An 18,410-nucleotide genomic window follows, 5' to 3' on the forward strand; every position below is an offset into this window, starting at 1 on the left:
TGTTAGGCTTAACTTGTTTCCATCCACTTTAAGCCTTTTTCCTCTGGACCAAACAGGATTATCCTATTTTTCCTTTTGAACCAGGGCCTGATGACATCAGAACTTGGGCAAGGCTTCTTCTTTTGTGTGCTGGGAAACGGCTGCTGCTGGCCAAAGTGTTTTGTCTGTGCTTGTGAAGGGTGAGTGGGGACAGCTGGGACCCACACCTGGAAGAATGCGGGTGCTGCTTTCTGAGATAGGGAAGGCTGTGGGAAAGCAGGCTTGGAGGGAAACCGCACAGTAAGTTGGAGGTTTCTGATGGAGATGCTGAGTAGGCAGCTGACCATATGCACTGGAGCTCAGGCGAGAGGTTGGCTCCAGAGAAACCAGTGTGGGAGTCATCTGCGTGCAGAAGGAATTAAGCCATGGGCTGGGGAGCTGAAGAGAATAGGACGCTGGACGCTTCTGCAGCACAGGTGGGACTATGACAAAGAACCAGCCAAGGAGCCTGAGAAGGAGGGACCTGGAGGGACGAGGCACCAAGACAGAGCAGCGCCCCGGAAATCAAATGCTGCCCGTTGAGCAAAGAAGAGACTAAGATGTGGCGTGGTGACCTTGGTGGAAGCAGTTTAGTGAAATGTCAGGAAAGGAGTTCACAAGAGCAAGGGAAGAGAGGAATTGAAGACAGCACATACGAAGCCTTTTTCCAGGAGTTTTGCTGTAGAGGGAAGCAGAGATACGGGGAGGTAATCAGAGTGAATGTATGATCAAAGGAAGATTTTTGTTGTTGTTTTGAGACAGGATCTCATTCTGTCGCCCACGCTGGAGTGCAGTGGTATAATCATAGCTCACTGCAGCCTGGAACTCCTGGACTCAAGTGATCCTCCCACCTCAGCCTTCAAAGTAGCTGGGTCTACAGGTGCACACCACCGTGCCTGGCTAATTTTTCAATTTTTGTAGAGACAAGTTCTTACTATGTTGCCCAGGCTGACCTCAAACTCCTGACTTCATGTAGTCCTCCCACCTTGGCCTCCCAAAGCACTGGGATTACAGATGTGAGCCACCTTGCCCAACTGGTCAAGGAGCAGTTTTCTTATCCACCATCTTTGAACCTTTGTTCTTAATGAAATTCATGCCAGACAAATGCTCACAATCTAACCTGGTCACAGAAAGAGGAGGGGTGAATCAAACACCCTAGGAAACCTTGCTTTTTTCCTTCGAAGCGGCCTCTTTTGCCTTCTGCTGCTGGGCAGTGTTGCATTTGTGGGCTGTGAACTACCCGGGGACCAGGACCCCCGTGCTTCACCTGCAATTGCAGAACCTGGAGAAAAAAACTGTCCTGGCCGAGTGATCTGCAGGAGCAAGAATCCAGTAACTCCCATCGCTTTCTGAAAGCAAAAGCAGCTCTCAACCTGCCCGTTTCCTTCCCGCCTGCCACCTAGTGGCCCCCTGCAGAATGACATGGGCGGCAGTGAAGGGCTCCAGTTACCATTCGGCTCTCTGATCTGATCTTCATAGGGTATTAGCTCGGGAAGGCGCCTTAGAAACGATCTAAGCCAATCGTCTCAATTTACAGCTAAGATAACAGAGACCTAGAATAAAGGTATAGAGATAATTAGTGGTAGAGCTAGGACTAGAGCCTAAGACCCTGATGAGGCCTGCAGTGAGGCCCTTCTGTGTTCTCTCTCACTCAACCATTCAATCAACTTTAGCTATCTGCCTTACATGCAGGGTCCAAGGCTGTGCACTGCACTGCAGAGGAAAGGCCCTGTCGCTATCCTTAGGAGCTTCCTGAGAAGAAGGTGGGCATGCAGAAAGACCATTACATAAAATATATCTTATTTTACTTTGCATACAATGACTGCGCTATAGGAGGTAAAAATGAGGGCCAAGAGAAGCTGCCACCAGCCTGCCTGGAGCCAGGGAAGGCTTCCCTGAGGGGTGGTGTTGGGGTGAACCTCAGGAGTAGTAGTCTCTCAGGCAGGTAAGGCAGGGCAAGCCCAGGCCCAGTGGCGCCGTGTGTGGCGGTGCACGGGGCAGATACTGAAGTGTGGAGTTATTGCCTGAGCGTGACAACAGGGACAGATACGAAGGGGACCAGCAGCTAGGTGAGAAGCCTGGTGTGTCTGCAAAGGTGTTTGGGCTACACATCACCAAAGAATTTTTATTAGAGGGCATAGCATCATCAGACATATTCGTTCAATAGATCTCTCTGGCAATAGTGAGAAAGAAAAAATGGAAGCCAGTGAAACAAGAAGCAAGGAAACATTAGAATGTCACAGCAGCAGGGCAGGCCAGTGTGGATGTGAGCATGCAGCGCTGCTGCAGTAACTGGGAAGTGTCTCATGTTTACGGTTGGGAAATGAGTGCGTCTGGTATGTGCACCACTGTCAGGAACACAGTCAGGGAAGCTGGCCCAGGGATAGGACACAGGGAGGGGAAGGGAGGAGGAGCTCAATGTGGTTGCGCCGAGGGGCCGCTGCTGTGAAACAGTCAGGTGGGACCGCCTGCAGGCAGCTGGGTGTGCCTGTGGCTCTGAGGGCAATGCTAGCCACAGATTCATACTTTAAGAGATTAGTTTACGAACAAAATCAGCTAGAAAGGGTGAAAACGGCTGTCAGAGTTGACCATGCACATTAAGCCCAAGTGGCCATGTCTTTAATCCGTTGTCTTCATCAGAAAGTCCCCACAGGAAGGACCTTGGGCACGGCAGTTCTCAGTAGCTGAAGGAATCCCTATGGGGGATGACACTTGAAGGCTCTGTGCTCCCAGCAGCTGGGCGACAATTCTTCCCTGGCAAGGGGATCTGCCCTTCCCAGGCTGGAGTTGCTGTTTCCTCCATTTACTGTCACAGTTGGGCGAGGGTGTCCCCTGTGACGCCCAAGTAGATCAGCTGGGTACCGAATACCTTCCTTGCTCCTCCCACAGGGTGTCAACAGCCCTCTTCCTGCTGATGACCAGGGTGGATCTCCCTTGCCAGGATGGTGACTGTTCTCAACTCACCAAGGAGCCCAAAGTGCCCCACAGCAGCCATGGCTTATTGCTTAGCGGGGCTCTTGCTGTGTCTCAGGTGGCCGTGTTCTCCCTTTGGGATACGGGGCTTCTACTCCTGCAGTCCCCAGGCGCAGGTTTGGGAAGCTCACTCTCCTCAGTGGACTGTTGGAAGTGACAGCCATTCTTGCTTTCACTCCTTGGTTCCCTGATTGATGTAGTCTTTTCACTGGGGACATGGTAAAAGGTGACAACCTGCTAGCAGCCCTCACTCGCTGTCGGTACCTCTTCTGCCTCGACGTCCTCTCCGGTCTCGCTTGAGGAGCCCTCCAGTCCGCAGCTGCACTATGGGAGCCCCTCTCTGGGGCTGGCCGAGGCCGGAGCCGACTCCCTCTGCTTGCAGGGAGGTGTGGACCGACAGGCGCGGGCGGGAACAAGGGCTGTGCACGGCCCTCAGCGCGAGTTCCGGGTGGGTGCGGGCTTGGCAGGCCCCACGCTCGGAACAGCCGGCCGGCGCCACCGGCCCTGCTCAGTGAAGAACTTAGCACCCCAGCCAACAGCTGCCTAGGGGGCACCGGGTCCCCCACCACTACCAGCCCGCCCGCGTCCGAATTTTCACCGGGGCTCAACCGCCTCCCTGCAGAGCAAGGCTCGGGACCTGCAACCCGCCATGCCCAAGCACCCCCGCGGTGGGCTCCCTCGCGGCCCCAGCCTCCCCGGCAAGCGCCGGCCCCTGCTCCTCGGCGCCCGGCCCCATCGACTGCCCAAAGGTTGAATAATGCAGGCAGTGACTGGCAGCTCCGCCCATGGCACTGGTGGGGTGTCCACTCAGGAAAGCCAGCTGGGCTCCTGAATTGGGTGGGGACTTTGAAAACTTTTATGTGTATCTGGAGGATTGTATATGCACCAGTCAGCGCTCTGTGTTTAGCTAATCTGGTGGGGACTTGGAGAACTTTTATGTCTAGTTAAAGGATTGTAAATACACCAATCAGCACTCTGTGTCTAGCTCAGGGATTGTAAACGCACCAATCAGCACCCTGTCAAAACGGATGAATCTGCTCTCTGCAAACGGACCAATCAGCTCTCTGTAAAATGGACCAATCAGCTCTCTGTAAAATGGGCCAATCAGCAGGATGTGGGTGGGGTCAGATAAGGGAATAAAAGCAGGCTGGCGCCCCCACCCACGGTAGGCGGCACTCTGTAGAGGTGTGGTTTATGCGCTGCAGTGGTTTTGTGTTTTTGTGGTAAATACTGTTGCTGGTTGCTTATTGGGTCTTTATTGGCTTTATGAGCTGTAACAGTCACCTGGAAGGTATGCAGATTTACTCCCAGGGGCTGTGAAGCCACTGAACCCACCAAGAGAGATGAATGATTCCAGAGGTGTAGCTTTAAGAGCTGTAACACTCATTGTGAAGGTCTGCAGCTTTGTTACTGAAGCTGTAAGACCACTGAACTCAACAGAAAGAAGCTGGGGAACACGCCCAGACATCGGAAGGAACAAACTCCACCTGTACCTCGTTTAAGAACTGTTAATGCTCATCCTTAGGGTCAGTGGCTTAATGCTTGCAGACAGAGCAACAAGCCACCAATTCTGGATGCAGTGGGACCTTAGAAAATACTTTAATTCAGGGTGAACAGAAGATGCTGGGGGTGGCTCCCCGTCCTTGTAAGTGAATGATCGCCGAACTGATGCTTCAGCCATTCTCTCATTGGGTGGTAGCTGCTGGGTGGCGCAGAGCATGCGATGGGGCCATGGGTCCCATGGCCTTAGCCTACTCCCATGTGGGAGCGCTGGGAGAATGGCGCTATCTGATTCCCTGTGGACAGGAACAAACTCGCTAGGAATATGCTTCTATTCTTAAGAAGAAGTTGACTGCATAGGAGCCCAACATCATCAGCTTGCCACGTGTTGGTCACTCTCTTTGAGGAGCAGGACCATACTGACAGCTTACCTGAGCTCTCTGGTGGAAGTAGGATGTTTGGTGGCAGCAGGAGCAAGATCAACCCTGGTAAGAATTCCACGCTGTTGGGTTCTCTGTTACCATGGCTGTTTTATGGGTCCATCGTGCCCGTCGTGGGAGACTGGTGGATGAGGCTAACAGCAACTGGCCGAGTCATTATGTAGTTGCTTAATTTTTCCTGTGGTGGATGTTGTTTGCTAAGTGGTAACGTGACAAGGATTTTTACACTTCATGGATACTCCAGCCATATGTCCCTTCCCAGACCACCACCTCTTTTATCTTCCCGTCTTTCTCCCCAAAGGTACATAAACTGCTTGGCCATGTCATTCCCCACTGCTCATGAGTCTGTAGACTCCAACCTTGGGCCACTGTGCTGTTTACATGAAATGGTTACCCAGACCCACTGCCTTAGGCAGAAGTGCAGCTGTCATCCATTTGTAGCTTGCGCCCACAGACAAACCAATCCAACAGCCTTAAGTGATTTGTATGAGATCCCTCCTATGAACAAAAGCAGGAACTGAAGAAGGGGTATTGGTAAAACAGGTGGCAATGGCAAATGCACCAATGTGATATTCTGTGGAATGTCCAGAGAGTCTCAATCTTTTCAGACAGGGCAGAGATTAGAATCATGGGCAAAACTGTAAATGGAATATTGTCCATCTCACGTGAATGCAAACTGTTTCCCTTCCTCTTTCCCTGATTGGGATAGAAAAGAACACATTTGCTGCATCCTTGATCACATACCATGTACCTGTGGTCTTATCACACCACTCTAGCAAAGATCCCACATTTGCTATGGCAACCACATTTGGGATTGCTTCTTGGTTGGGTTTATAGAAGTCAATTGCCATCTTCCAGGACTTGACTGAATTAGACATACAAAGTCTTACCACCACTGCATCCTTTGGCTCCTGAAGGGTGGCACTAATTTTCACCATCCTCCCCAGGATGGAATACTGTTTTTGACATGCATGCTTGGCTGGGGGAAGGGCAATAATTCTAGAAGCTTCCATTTGGTTTTCTCCACTATGATAGCTCCTACCCTATAGGCCACAGATCCAATGTGGGTGGCTGGGCCGATTTCTAGGTATATATATCCTAGTTATACATTTGAGGACCAAGGAAATGACCCCCGATGGGTCCACAGACCCAGTGGACCTTTAGCGAGGACTCCATTTATTTTTTGTTCTTGTATGGATGGTTCCCGACTCAAGAGAAGGACTGTGATGACACTTAAGGTCCCCAGATCTCAATTCCAGCTCTAACACTTCAAATATTGTATCTTCCTCCTTCTGTGATGTGTGGCCAGCCACTCAGTTGGTCATTTGGGGAATGGCTGGGGCAATTGTTATGGCACATGGTGGTGCAGGGGACCTGGTCACCTCTCCAGTTGTTGGGTTCCAGGCCCAGGAACTGAGCAAGGCATCATAATGTTTTGGGGGGCTGACAACATTCAGCCGCCTGCCCATCCATCTTTGATTTCTTTTGATGGTGTAAGGTGAATACCGCCCTTGCAATAGGCAGGATGGGCTGACTCCCTGGGCACTCTGGAGCCAAAATGGCCCATCAGAGTTGTGAGTTGTCCTGCACTGGGCCAAAATGGCCTGGCTTTCATAGTCTGCCGTCATCAGTTACTGGATGTGGGCTGCCCCGGGGAGGGGTGTGCAGGCTCTAAAGGAGGCCATGGCAGAAGGTAGGATTTCCAGCAGTTGGGACAAGTTTTTTTTGAAGTGGACCTAGGTAGCACATGCAGGCTCTTTGGAGACACATCACAGATAATGAGGGGGGTTCCTGAGGTCGTGAAAGGATAGGGACAGAGCACAGGTGGATGGATTGTGACCTTCTGTACAAGGAGGGACGTCTTTATCTTTCACCGTCACAGAGCGAGCAGAAGGAAAGATAGAGTCCAATGAAGATAAGTGTTTTAGGAAAGGGACAAGGAGCTAGGAAAATCTGGCTTTGTCACCTCTATTTTCTTCATAACATCAGAAGCAAGGGCATCTGCTGAACTTGGGTTTGGGTCAGCCCAGGGTTTGGGGAGCATAGTCAAGGGGAGTGAGAGAGGACGCTGTCTAGGGACTGCAGGGCAGTGTTCCGGGGCCGCTGATGTTGGGCATGACTGGCTGTGACCCTCTGCCTGTGTGTTTCCCCAGCAGTGACAGCAAAGCTGGAGAGAGAGAGGAGCATTGAGATTTTGAGACATGTATAACCAGTGAAACCATCCTTACAATCCAGATTTAGAAATTTGCCATGCCAGCCAGGCCTTGAACTCTCCACCGGTCGGTAACTTTGTTTCCTTAATCTTTGGGTCCTCCTAGCTGAAGGGCCTCAAATCACAATGTAAAGGGATAAAACAACCATGGTGTAGCCATACAATTGAACACTGCTTAGCAATACAAAGACACAAGCCATTGACACACACGCAGATGAACCCAAGATAATTATGATGAAGGAAAGAAGCTGGACAAAAAGCAGCACATACTGTGTGATTCCACTGATACAAAACTCTTGAAAATGCAAACTAATCTGTGTGGCCGGAAGCAGATCAGTGGTTGGGGGCAGGAGTGATTTACTGAAGGCAGGAGGGAGTACTGGATGCGTTCACTTTGTGGATTGTGATGATGATTTCACTGGCTATAACGTGTCAAGACTTCAATTTGTACACTTTATATATGTGCAGTTATTGTATGTTAATCACATTTTAATAAAGCTGTTAAAATATTGACCTGAAAATTAACTGTATTATTGAATCATCGATAATTAGCAAATAGAACGAAACTATGGAAAATGCCCTCTTAAATTTCAATTTAGTCAACTTAGATCTATTAGAGATTTTAAAAGCAGACCTTTTATAGTTCCAAGTTAAATCTCTAAAGTCAGTTGTAACAGAATCTGACAAAATGGGCTGTTTTCTTTTACCACCTTCTCTCTTAACCCATTGAAGGCTTCCTTTTTTCAACTCGGTAATTGTAATGTCCCAAAGTGTTTAAGGGGTCTCTCCATAGGTATGACAATGGGATGATTCTTGGTGCTTCCCATGAAACTCTCTTGAGATCCTTTCCACGTCTCGGAAAGGCACCTGTTCTTATTTGCATTTTGCAGATGAGGAAACTGAGTCTCAAAGAGGTTAAGGGGGTCGCCCGAGGCCATGTACATGATTGCGGCTCGGGGCTCGGCGTCCAAAAGGGTGCCTGCTCATCCTCCTGCCAACTTAGTTGACACAATTTTCCTTTCTAAAGGCTTTCCCCCAATACCGTTGCCATTCTTAGGGCTGGGTGCCGTCGAAGCCTCCTTGGAGTTAAAGGGCTGCTAGGAGGAGGAGGTGGGACGGGAGGTGGCCGTTCTCAGAGTGCTTAAAGAACTAATTAAAAATTAGTCTTTTTAAATTTTTAATTAAATTAATCTAATGTCTGTAGGGAGAAGTCTCACGGCCTGGGAAGACGGTGCGGCTGGCTTCAGCCCTTGAATGCCCCGCGTCAATAATAATTAGGGTGTGGGGGGAAACAAAGCGAGGGCGAGTTCTGCTGGGCGCCCGTGGGCTCCTAGAGGTCATTGTCGCACTGCGACTAAAGTGGGCTTTCCCAGCGCGTCCAGAGACTTACTGGTGTGCGGGAAAGGCCGGCAGGACAACCAGGGACAGCTACTCCGCCCCGGGCCGGCAGCCGCCCCGCCTCGACCACGCCCCCAACCCGAGCCCGGGATCGCCCCTCCCCGACCACGCCCCTCAGCCCCGCCCTTCCGGGGCCGAAAGCGAAAGCGCGCTCGGTCTCTCGGTGCTCGCTCCATCGGGTCTGGCCGGGCTGGCAGACCTGGGTCTGACGCTGTGGGCCGGGAGCCGTGGGGCAGCATGGAGGGGCTGGTTGCCGCCGCCGGCGGGGACGTCTCCCTGCACAACTTCAGCGCGAGGCTGTGGGAGCAGCTGGTCCACTTCCACGTCATGCGGCTGACGGACTCGCTGTTCCTGTGGGTGGGGGCCACGCCGCACCTGCGCAACCTCGCCGTGGCCATGTGCAGCCGCTACGTGAGTGCCTGGCGGCCGAGGGTGCGGGCGGCGGGGCGGGGGCGCAGGGGCGCCGGGCCTGCGCGAGCTGCAGCCCCCAGGCCTCTCTCGGGTCCGCAGGGCGCCCGACTCCCCCGAAGCCCTCCCGTGGGATGTCTTAGGAAGCCCGCGGGCGCCAGGGCCTGCACCACCTCGGGAGCTACGCGCGGGCCCCGAGCCCCTCTCCCTGTCCCGCCGCCCCGCAGCTGCGTCCCGCACTGGTCTCTGTAGGTCAGAATGTCCTGGGCCTCTCCTCGCCACACGCGCGCTGGGGGACGGTTCTACCTCGTAGCTCTCCTGCCTTCTGGATTTTGAGCACACTGATAATTTTTTGGGGACTCCTGCGTCTCCACTGGATGTCTCAGGCATTTCGCACTAGGCACACATCAGGCTCTCTTCTCCAAAGCTGCCCCCTCCTCCGCCTGCCTGGCGCTGTGATGGTAGCTCCATCCTTCTGGCTGTGCGCTCGGAGCCTCGCAGTCGTCTTTGATTCCTCTTTCTTCACGCTCCACGCGCTGAGTCCCTAGGCACTGCCACCAGTCAAAGCAGACAAAACCCAAGCCGCCCTCAATCTCCTTCACCCTGCCGCGCTGGGCCAAGCCTGGGACATTATCATTTCCCCTGCTCTCCCGCCTTTCCGGCTTTTCGCGTCGCCGCCTGGTTTCCTGAGGCTGCTGTAAGAAAGTGCCACAGACCGCGTGGCTTAAAAGAACAGAGGTGTATTCTCAAAGTTCTGTAGACAAGGTCTCTCACTGTCACCCAGGCTGGGGTACAGTGGCATTATTATAGCTCACTGTCACCTCAAACTCCTGGGCTTAAGTGATCCTCCTTCCTCAGCCTCCCGAATAGCTAGGACTACAGACATGTGCCACCATACCTGGCTAATTTTTTTTTTTTTTTTTTTTTTGTAGAGATGGAGGTTTCACTATTTTGCCCAGGCTGTTCTTGAACTCTTGGCCTCAAGTGATGATCCTCCTTCCTCAGTGAGCCTGACTCTCTTTTCATAAGAACATCAGTAATGTTGGATTAAGGGCCCACCCTACTCCAGTATAACCTTGTCTTAAATTATATCTTTTTTTTTCTTTTTTTTTTTTTTAAAAGCAAAGTGCAATGGCGTGATCTCCGCTTACTGCAACCTCCGCCTCCCAGGTTCAAGCAGTTCTGCCCTCATCCTCCTTAGTAGTTGGGATTACAGGTGCGAGCCATCACGCCGGGCTAATTTTTGTATTTTTAGTAGAGCTGAGGTTTCATTATGTTGGCCAAGCTGATCGCGAACTTCTGACCTCGTGATCCGCCTGCCTCGGCCTCCCAAAGGGAAGCAAGTCCCTTTGGAAGTAAAGAATCTTTATGCTAATCTTTATCCTAAAGTGCCGGGATTATAGGCATTAGCCGCTGCGCCTGGCCTAAATTACCTCTTATTTACTTCTGCAGAGACCCTGTTTCCAAACAAGGTCACGTTCATAGGTACCCAGAGGTTAGGACTTCAACATATTTTTTGGGGAGACACAATTCAAGCCACAACAGTGCCTTGTAACCAGGGCAACAGAATGATAGTTTTAAGACTGAAGTTGGATATTTTCATTTTTCTGCTCAAAACCTTTCACGAGGTGAATTCAGAGCACTCAAAGACTCCAGTGACCTTCGGGCTCTGTTACCTCTTAGAGCTCCTGCCTGTCCTGGAGCTGGGCAGTGCAGGCCTCCCAGCCGCGTTAGCTCCCTCTCTCAGCCGTTGAGTGTTTCACACTTGCCCAGGGTGAGCATGTGTTTCTGTAGCTCCTGATGCACCGCTCTCTAAGTCCCTGTGGAATGAATGAGTGAGGTCCCCTCAGCGAGAGCGCTCTGAAGCCAGTGAGGCAGTGATGACTGAGGGTGCTGGGGGCAGGAAGTCATGGGCGAGCCCATTAGCTGGGCACAACAGCACCTGGAAAGGCCTCAGGAAGGAGATGGCATCTGGATTCCTTTCTCGCTTTTCTTTTCCTCGGTGTTTCCTTTTTTCCTTTTTCTTTTCTGGAGGGTCCTGGCAGTGGACCTTTGAGCAGGCGGCAGCGGAAGAGGCCTGGGGGACCAGGGGTGATGGGTGGGGCTGTGTGCTCTGTGCCACCCCGCATTCTATCCTTATCCCAAGGCATAGTGGGCAGGGCTTTGGGCACTGGTCAGATCTAGTGTCGCTGCCTTGTGCCCCTTTGTGCAGTGCTGGTTTGGGCTGATAAGTTTGGAAGAAGTAGGCTCCTCCTGTGGGTGGTTTTGGTCACCCGATCCCATGGTGGTCACAGCTCCCAGTGGGTTGTATTTTCTCATCTGGAAAGTGCCCCTCCAGCAAGGCCAGGCAGGAAAAGGAACAGGGGATTGATTGAGTTACCTGACCTGTCAGAAGTCCAGTCCCTCTCACTGGCCACAGTGTGCCTGGATGTTCTCTCCAGGGGCAGAGGGCTGAGCCAGCTGGGGAAAAGAGGTGCAGGCCTTAGCTTAAGGCAGGAAGCCCAAGGTTCCTGTGACCCGTGGGCCGGCCCTCCATCTACCGTCCATGCAGGTAGAGTCTGTGGAGCTCTTGTACCTTGGTGGCAGGGCTGAGCAGTTGTAATAGGGACTTTGTAACCCATAAAGCCTGAACTAATTACTATCTGGCCCCTCTCACGAATTTTGCCAGCCCACGCATGGAGAATGGCACCAGACGGTCTGTGAGGTCTCTTCCCTCCCGCTTCCCTAAACTCCCACATGTAAGACTGTAGAGAACAGACACCATGCAACCCGGAGCTGGCTGACCTTGGGTTGAGCAGGGATTTCTGGTGCCCAGAGAGGCTGCAGGACTAGTGAGACACTGAGTCCTACCAGCTTGAGGGAAGCTGGCCTGGGATCTGGGCCCCTGCCTGCTCAGGGATTCTTGGACCCCCCGCCCGGCTTCTAGGAGTGGAGGGTGGTGCTTCAGCTGCAGCAAAACTCTCTGGGCATGCATCTGCTGGGAGACCACAGTCCTAGTGTGATTTTGGAAGTAATGAACTATTAAGGGTAACACGATGGGGCTTTACATTTTACTTTTGGTAGAAAAAGGCCACCCTGGGTAAGGTAGATTTCCTTTTTTCTAGAAGGTTTAACTGTAAATACTGTTGCCATGCAGCTAAATGTTGAACTTGAGGAATCTGTAAACAGCAGGCTCATCAAGATCATATTTTTGTATCGTTTTTAGTGAAGAAGCATACAGTAAATGCTTTCATTCTTCTGTGTTTTTTGATCTCCTGCCTTTTACTGTCTTTTGTGGAAGTGGTTTTGAACCTTTAGGGGATGAGCAGCGCCTGTGGTCCATGCCGTGCCATACTGTCCGGCGCACAGTAGCTATTTGTTCAGCTCACTTGTCCCCACCAGGACAGCTGGGGGCAGGGGGACCAAACCCCAAAGTCTCTGTACCTCTATAAACCTTGCCACTTTCCAAGATTCTCAGACCTCTGTAGCCAGGCTGCTTCTCCTAGAAATCTGCTATTTTGATAAAAGCAATTTTGGCCATATTACCAATAAGTGGGTTTTTGTTTTTTTTTTTTTTCCTTTTAAGCTAGACCTTTTTACTTTATTTTTTTATTATTATTTTTTAAATAAAAATGTAGAGACGGGGTCTTACTTCATTGCCCAGGCTGGTCTCAAACTCCTGGTCTCAAGCAGTCCTCCCTCCACAGGCTCCCAAAGTGCTGGGATTGTGGGACTAGCTAGACATTGTTAATGGTGAGAGATTACTCCAAAGTAGTTGGGAGCAGGTTACTCCCACATATCCGAAGGGCCCATTTGTTGATCTGAGCATCATTTGTACTGCTTGTTTTACCTTATTGCTTTTTGTCTGAAATGAGGTTGGCCAAGCATGTTCAGAAGTTGTTATTTTCCCTATTTGGATGCTGGTGGCTGGTGCCCTTTGTATCAAAGTCACAGGGCACTCACTGACCCTGAGGAGCCCACAGGAGCTGGAGCAGCATGTTCCCTCACAGGCTGAGATGAGATTAGGCATCCTGCCTCTGAGCCAGCTGCTGTGGGGCACGAGGCACCAGGGCAGAGGTGCCTAGACTGTGAGTCACTTTCTTCTTACCGTGGCCTTAATGATCTTGTTGGCTTCCCTTTTGGTTGTGATGTTGCCCTTCAGTATGCTTTGGAGTTGCAGACACTAAAACGAGCCTTTCGTGTGAAACTGGTCCTATAACTTAACAGCACTGTGGGTTCATCTTTCCCAACTCTGCTGACCTTGTATGCGACATGGGGTCCACCTACTTGGTTGTTGACGGACGCCACCCCCTTTCCCTCGGCACCTGTGCCTGTCCTCGCTGAACCTGCCACTGCCATCCTTGTGAAGAATCAGAAGCCCTGAAGCCAGAAGTGTGGCTGGCCTGTGGGGGGTGGAGAAGCTGCAGTGTGCCCTTTGCTTTTCTTTTAGGACTCCATCCCCGTGTCTACCTCCCTCCTTGGAGACACTTCTGACACGACCTCTACTGGCCTTGCCCAGCGCCTAGGTACGTACCCACAGCTGGTGCTGCATGGCCAGCCAGGTGGGAGCCCCACTTTTTAATGGAACCATGAAGCAAGTCCCTTTGGAAGTAAAGCATCTTTATGCTAAGAACCATCACCTCATTGCTGCTGGGAAGCACAGACCTTTGCATGTTGGGTCTTATTTAAGGGGCATGTTCCATGCTCGCCTGTCACCACCACCGTCCCAGGGCTGGCCTGTTTCCAAAGGACTCCCACCTCGTCCTTGGGTGTGTCCTTGAGTCCATGAGCTGATTTAGTTCCCTTCTGTAAGTGCATCACCTCCTCCTGGGAGAACAGCGTGAGAATTGCCCACAGCCCCTGTGGGCGGTGGCTCAAGGTAGCCTCCCGGGCCTTAGGAGGAGTCAGTGCAGCTGGTGGAGCAGGTGTCACCTCTGTGCAGGAAGGACTGTCCTCACTCACAGTGTGATGCCCTTCAGGGCTCGGAGGGAAGACTGGCCTGGCCTGTGAGTGTGGCGTAGAGCGGGGATTAAGCAAAGGTCATGAGGCTGAAGGCTCCACTCCTCCCACACCCCGACACACTTCCCGTGGGCCAGGTAAGGCTTCCATGTGCTTTGTGACCCACAGCCCCAGCCCCAGTGCCTGTGGCCGGTGTGCACAGGATGCCTGTCTCCTGCCCAGGCCTGGCGTTCTCCAGCAGGCCCAGCTGCTTCAGCTCTGGAGTCTTCTCTGTGTCTCAGGCAGAGAGGGACCTGGTGCCTGACAAGCAGGAACCTCTGTGTCAGTCACACTGAGGCAAATGCACACGAATAGCATGGCACGTGGCCCAGGGGGAAGGCAGGGCAGGGTGGAGTGTCACCAGCAGGCCCATGACAGTGTGTGGATAGGACAGAGGTCAGGGAGGGCACAGGTCAGCATTTCAGGAACTCGCAGTATTCTCTTTCTCTCCCTTGGAGGTAGAGACCTGACTTGTAAGTTACTTTGGTAATTTTTAACTAGGAAATAATTTAAAATTTACAGAAAAGTTGCAAAGAAGATAGAATTCCTGCTTAGCTTTTGCCCCGATTCCCACTTGCCATCCTTCCCTCTTTGTGTTTATATCTTTTTTCTGAGCCACATGAAAGTAAAAGCCCCCTTTTGTGTCTGTGTGTCACTCTGTGTTTGTGACTGTGTAAGGGGTAGCACACTTACATGGAACAGGTTACTGTGTGCGCATGCCTGGCGGGAGAAGGCTCAGGAAGGTATTCATATTTATACAGACAGAAAGCTGGGTGGGGTTGCGGACACACTCCAATAGAGAAGGTGGTGTGAGTTTGTCTGGCAGGCCATGAATAACTTTTATATCAATAAGGTAAATTAGTCTTCAGAATATCTGTGAGATGGAGGCCTAGTATCTATATGCAAAAAAGAGGGGTTCTCAGTATCTCGACTATCTCGACAAGTCAGGGGTGTGCTGTGGCTTCCAGCATCTCTGAAGGGACTGGTGCTGCAGAGCTCAGACCAAGAAGGGGTTTTCCAGCAAAGTCCTGTGCTGTGTCAGTTGTCTCGAGCCTGGGTCTGGGCCCTAAAGTTGAAAATGCACTATTAATGCACTATAATGAAAAGGGAGAGGTGTCCTGAATCAGTATCTTATATGAGAGATGAAAGCAGGTAGGGAAAGAGAAGGCCTGGGGGGTTCTCAGTAGCTCTGGAAGCATCGCAGGAGTTGGTGTGGCCAAGGGGACCCAACCTCCTATGTCCCTGGAGGGCACAGCTTGGGTCTGAGGGGCTCAGTGCCTCCGGACACAGCGTTGTTCCCCAGAAATCCTGTCTCTGCAGTTAGAACAGTTGGAATCCCAGGGGGCCCCCATGGGGTAAAGGGGGGATGTTCCTGCCCCTGGGATAGGGCAGGGTGTGACTTACAGGCTCCTCCTAGCCAGCCTTGGTGAGCCCCAGCTTCCTACCACACTGCCTGCCTTCAGATCACCTTCTACATGAGTGGTCCCAGCCTGCCTAACGCAGCTAGGAAAGGATGAGGTTGGTCCCTAATGGTGGGGGAAGCCTAAGAGGCTTCCTCACTCCCCGCAGGGCTGAGCAGATGACTGGGCACAGCTGTCCACCTCGGGGGCACACTGCACCCAGCACACTGGTGGGAGGCTCTGTGCTAAGTACTGTTAGCTGTTCTTTAAATGCCGGCTCTTGGAATAACCGAACAGCTGCCTTTGTCCAGACACATTCCTTTTTTTTTTTTTTTTTTTAAATAAAAAAACAGCTTTACCAAGACGTAAACACATGCCATACAATTCAGCAGCTGTACTCAGGCAGAGGCTGTGCTTGCCGCTGCCTTGCTTTCTCATAGATGTGTTAGCTGCCTTGTAAGGACAGTCAGTTAATACCCAAGACCTTTCCAGCCCTAAAAATCACACAGCCTTGTACAGCTGAAAAACAGTCTTTTGGGGTCCTGGGCTCTCCCTTTCCTCAATTTCCAAACAAAGCTGGAAGAGGTTTCCATGCCACGGTGGGGCCAGGGCCTGCGCCTGCGCCCCCAAGCCACACTGCCTCTCAGGGTTCTTGGTGGGACCATAGCTCAGACGGCAGCAACTGAAAGGACAGAACTGCTGCCCAGATGAGATCCTGTGACGTGTGTTCTAAATCGGCCTTTAGTAATGGTGCAGGTGTCCTGGTGCCCCTCAGCCTCACTGCACCACCCTTCTGCCTTTTGGTGATGAGGCTAAGTACATGGTTACCATATGTTGAGGTGGGGGCAGGTCAGTGCCTCTCCAGGGGTGAGTAGTTCTGCACTGGCCCTGCATGTGGGTGAGGCTAAAGGAGGAGGCCGAGCAGTGGGGCAGGCAACATCCAACTGCCTTAGACTTCTTGCCCACGTATTTTCAGGATATTGGCTTTCAGATTCCGGGTATATGACTCTGCTTGATTTTTGCAGTTGGCCCAATGTGCACCTCAGCCATTTTCTATTGATTCTGTAGAAAGGGACTAAAACTTAACATTCAGTAGAAAATTACATGTGTGTCCATATGCCTATCTGTGCACACACAAATACGTTTGTGTATACACATATATGCAAATGCATGGAAATGTAGGAGGGAGGGAAGTGGAACTGGTTGGGGTGGGTTGGTGTTGAAGGAGAACTGTAATATTTTATTTTAAATACTTTATTTTTTGTGTTGTTTTTTTTTTTTGAGACGGAGTCTCACTTTGTCGTCCAGGCTGGAGTGCAGTGGCACGATCTCAGCTCATTGCAAGCTCCGCCTCCCAGGTTCACGCCATTCTCCTGCCTCAGCCTCCCGAGTAGCTGGGACTACGGGCGTCCACCACCACGCCCGGCTAATTTTTTTTTTGTATTTTTAGTAGATACGGGGTTTCAGCGTGTTAGCCAGGATGGTCTCAATCTCCTGACCTTGTGATCCACCTGTCTCGGCCTCCCAAAGTGCTGGGATTACATGCGTGAGCCACTGCTCCCGGCCATTTTTTGTGTTTTAAAAATTTTTTTAAAAAAATCAAAACACCAGAAACCCCTCTCTGTAGGGCAGAGGTTCTTAAGCAGTACAGGGCACCTGCAGGGCCTGTTCCTGCAGACAGCTGGCCCCAAATCCTGGCTTTCTAGGTCCGGAGGGCTGGGTGGGGCCCAGGAGCTGCCTGGAAGAAGTTCCCGGGAGGCTGCTGAGGTGGGGCCTGCCCTTCAGAACCCCAGGTCTGGTGGAGAGACTGGGAGAGGCCTGAGTGACTCATCTGCATTTGCAGCACCTGTCTGAAGAGAGGCACGGAGATTAGAGCTTTCTTCTCTCCCTACAACCCCATCCTCTTTCTGAGAATTTCCCAGCTGCACGTGGCTGTGAGGAACACGGGGCCTGCAGTATTTCAGGAGTGGCTGTATCAACGTGTTTTCTCTTTTTAGCCAGGAAGACCAACAAACAGGTGTTTGTCAGCTATAACCTTCAGAACACAGACAGTAACTTCGCATTACTTGTAGAAAACAGGATCAAGGAAGAGATGGAGGCTTTCCCCGAAAAGTTCTAGCTGAGTGGCAGAAGTGAGAATTTGTAAAGTTATGTACAATGTACATGTAAATAAATGGATTGAATTTCAGTTTGTCATCAGGCCACGTTCCTGTTTGGTTTTTAAGGGGTTAATCTTTTGAGCTTCCTTCTCAGCAGTGTGTGGGCCAAAAGGCTCATACTGACCCACCTGGTGAAGGAGAGGCAAAGTGGGCAGTATACACTTCCTCATTTGGCTGTGAATGATAGAGGGATGAAATGGGATTTTTGTTGGGATTGAAGGCTGTAATCTAATCTAAGAGTTTCAATCAGACATGACTGTTATGTGCATCCTCAATTAGAATTAAAGTGATGTATAAATATGCTTTAGATTTATGTGTGTATTCCTCAGAATTCTGCCTTGTGAATTGATGCATTTATCTCCTTCTCATTGCAGTGAAACCCCAGCACACTTCTCTTCTTGCTGTGTTCTCCCTAAACCCTTCCTCTGGGCACTCCTTTTTTGCTGTCTTCTCTCTTGGGCCTACATTTGAGCACCTCCCTACATTGCCCCATTACTGCATTTGTGGTCTTGTGAAGTCTGACTTCTCTAGGCTCTGTCTCCTCATCTATAAAGTTGGAGTAATCCCCACCTTGATGGGTTCTTTTTAGGATTAAGCAGGTAGGTAGAAACGCTTTGTAAACTATAAGTGCCATGGCACTTAGATGTCAATTATAGTTTGATCTCCTTCCTTTTTATGGATTCAGAGGCTTCAGGTCCTTCTTTCTCTTCCTGTTATTTCATCATCTTCCCTTCTCCCCTCTCTTCTATCCCAAATCCAGAGTACCTCAGGTACCTGCTTTTGTCATTTGTACTCCTTAGCCTTTAATCTTTAATCCTACCCCTTGAAGTGGGTCCCAGTCTTGGGCCTTCTCCAGAGGTTCAGATGGTCTGGGGCCCAGGCTTTGGCAGGATTGAAAGCTCCCCTGGTGCCTCCGTGCAGGCAA

General features: G+C 51.2%; 1 protein-coding gene across 2 annotated transcripts; it reads left to right on the top strand.

Annotated features, from left to right (window-relative positions):
* The first annotated feature begins 8,674 nt into the window (after positions 1-8,674).
* PSMG4 (proteasome assembly chaperone 4) lies at positions 8,675-17,514 on the top strand. Of its 2 annotated transcripts, XM_054491071.2 has the most exons (4): positions 8,676-8,952; positions 13,379-13,454; positions 13,908-14,024; positions 17,324-17,514. In XM_054491071.2, the coding sequence occupies exons 1-4, from the start codon at positions 8,779-8,781 to the stop codon at positions 17,443-17,445; spliced, it is 489 nt and encodes a 162-aa protein (XP_054347046.2). In that variant the 5' UTR covers positions 8,676-8,778; the 3' UTR covers positions 17,446-17,514. The 2 variants fall into 2 exon arrangements, with proteins under 2 accessions (XP_054347047.1, XP_054347046.2); XM_054491072.2 differs by lacking the exon at positions 13,908-14,024 and having other exon boundaries at positions 8,675-8,952.
* Positions 17,515-18,410: the final 896 nt, after the last annotated feature.

Source organism: Pongo pygmaeus, chromosome 5, assembly GCF_028885625.2.
Source record: "Pongo pygmaeus isolate AG05252 chromosome 5, NHGRI_mPonPyg2-v2.0_pri, whole genome shotgun sequence".
NCBI classification, from domain to species: domain Eukaryota; kingdom Metazoa; phylum Chordata; class Mammalia; order Primates; family Hominidae; genus Pongo; species Pongo pygmaeus.

Bases quoted from the DNA above. Each gene is read 5' to 3' on its own strand.
- PSMG4 (XM_054491071.2), top strand. From the start codon at position 8,779: ATGGAGGGGCTGGTTGCCGCCGCCGGCGGGGACGTCTCCCTGCACAAC. The intron at 13,455-13,907 runs GTACGTACCCAC...GATGCCCTTCAG, and splicing joins TGGCCTTGCCCAGCGCCTAG to GGCTCGGAGGGAAGACTGGC. The intron at 14,025-17,323 runs GTAAGGCTTCCA...TTCTCTTTTTAG, and splicing joins ACACACTTCCCGTGGGCCAG to CCAGGAAGACCAACAAACAG.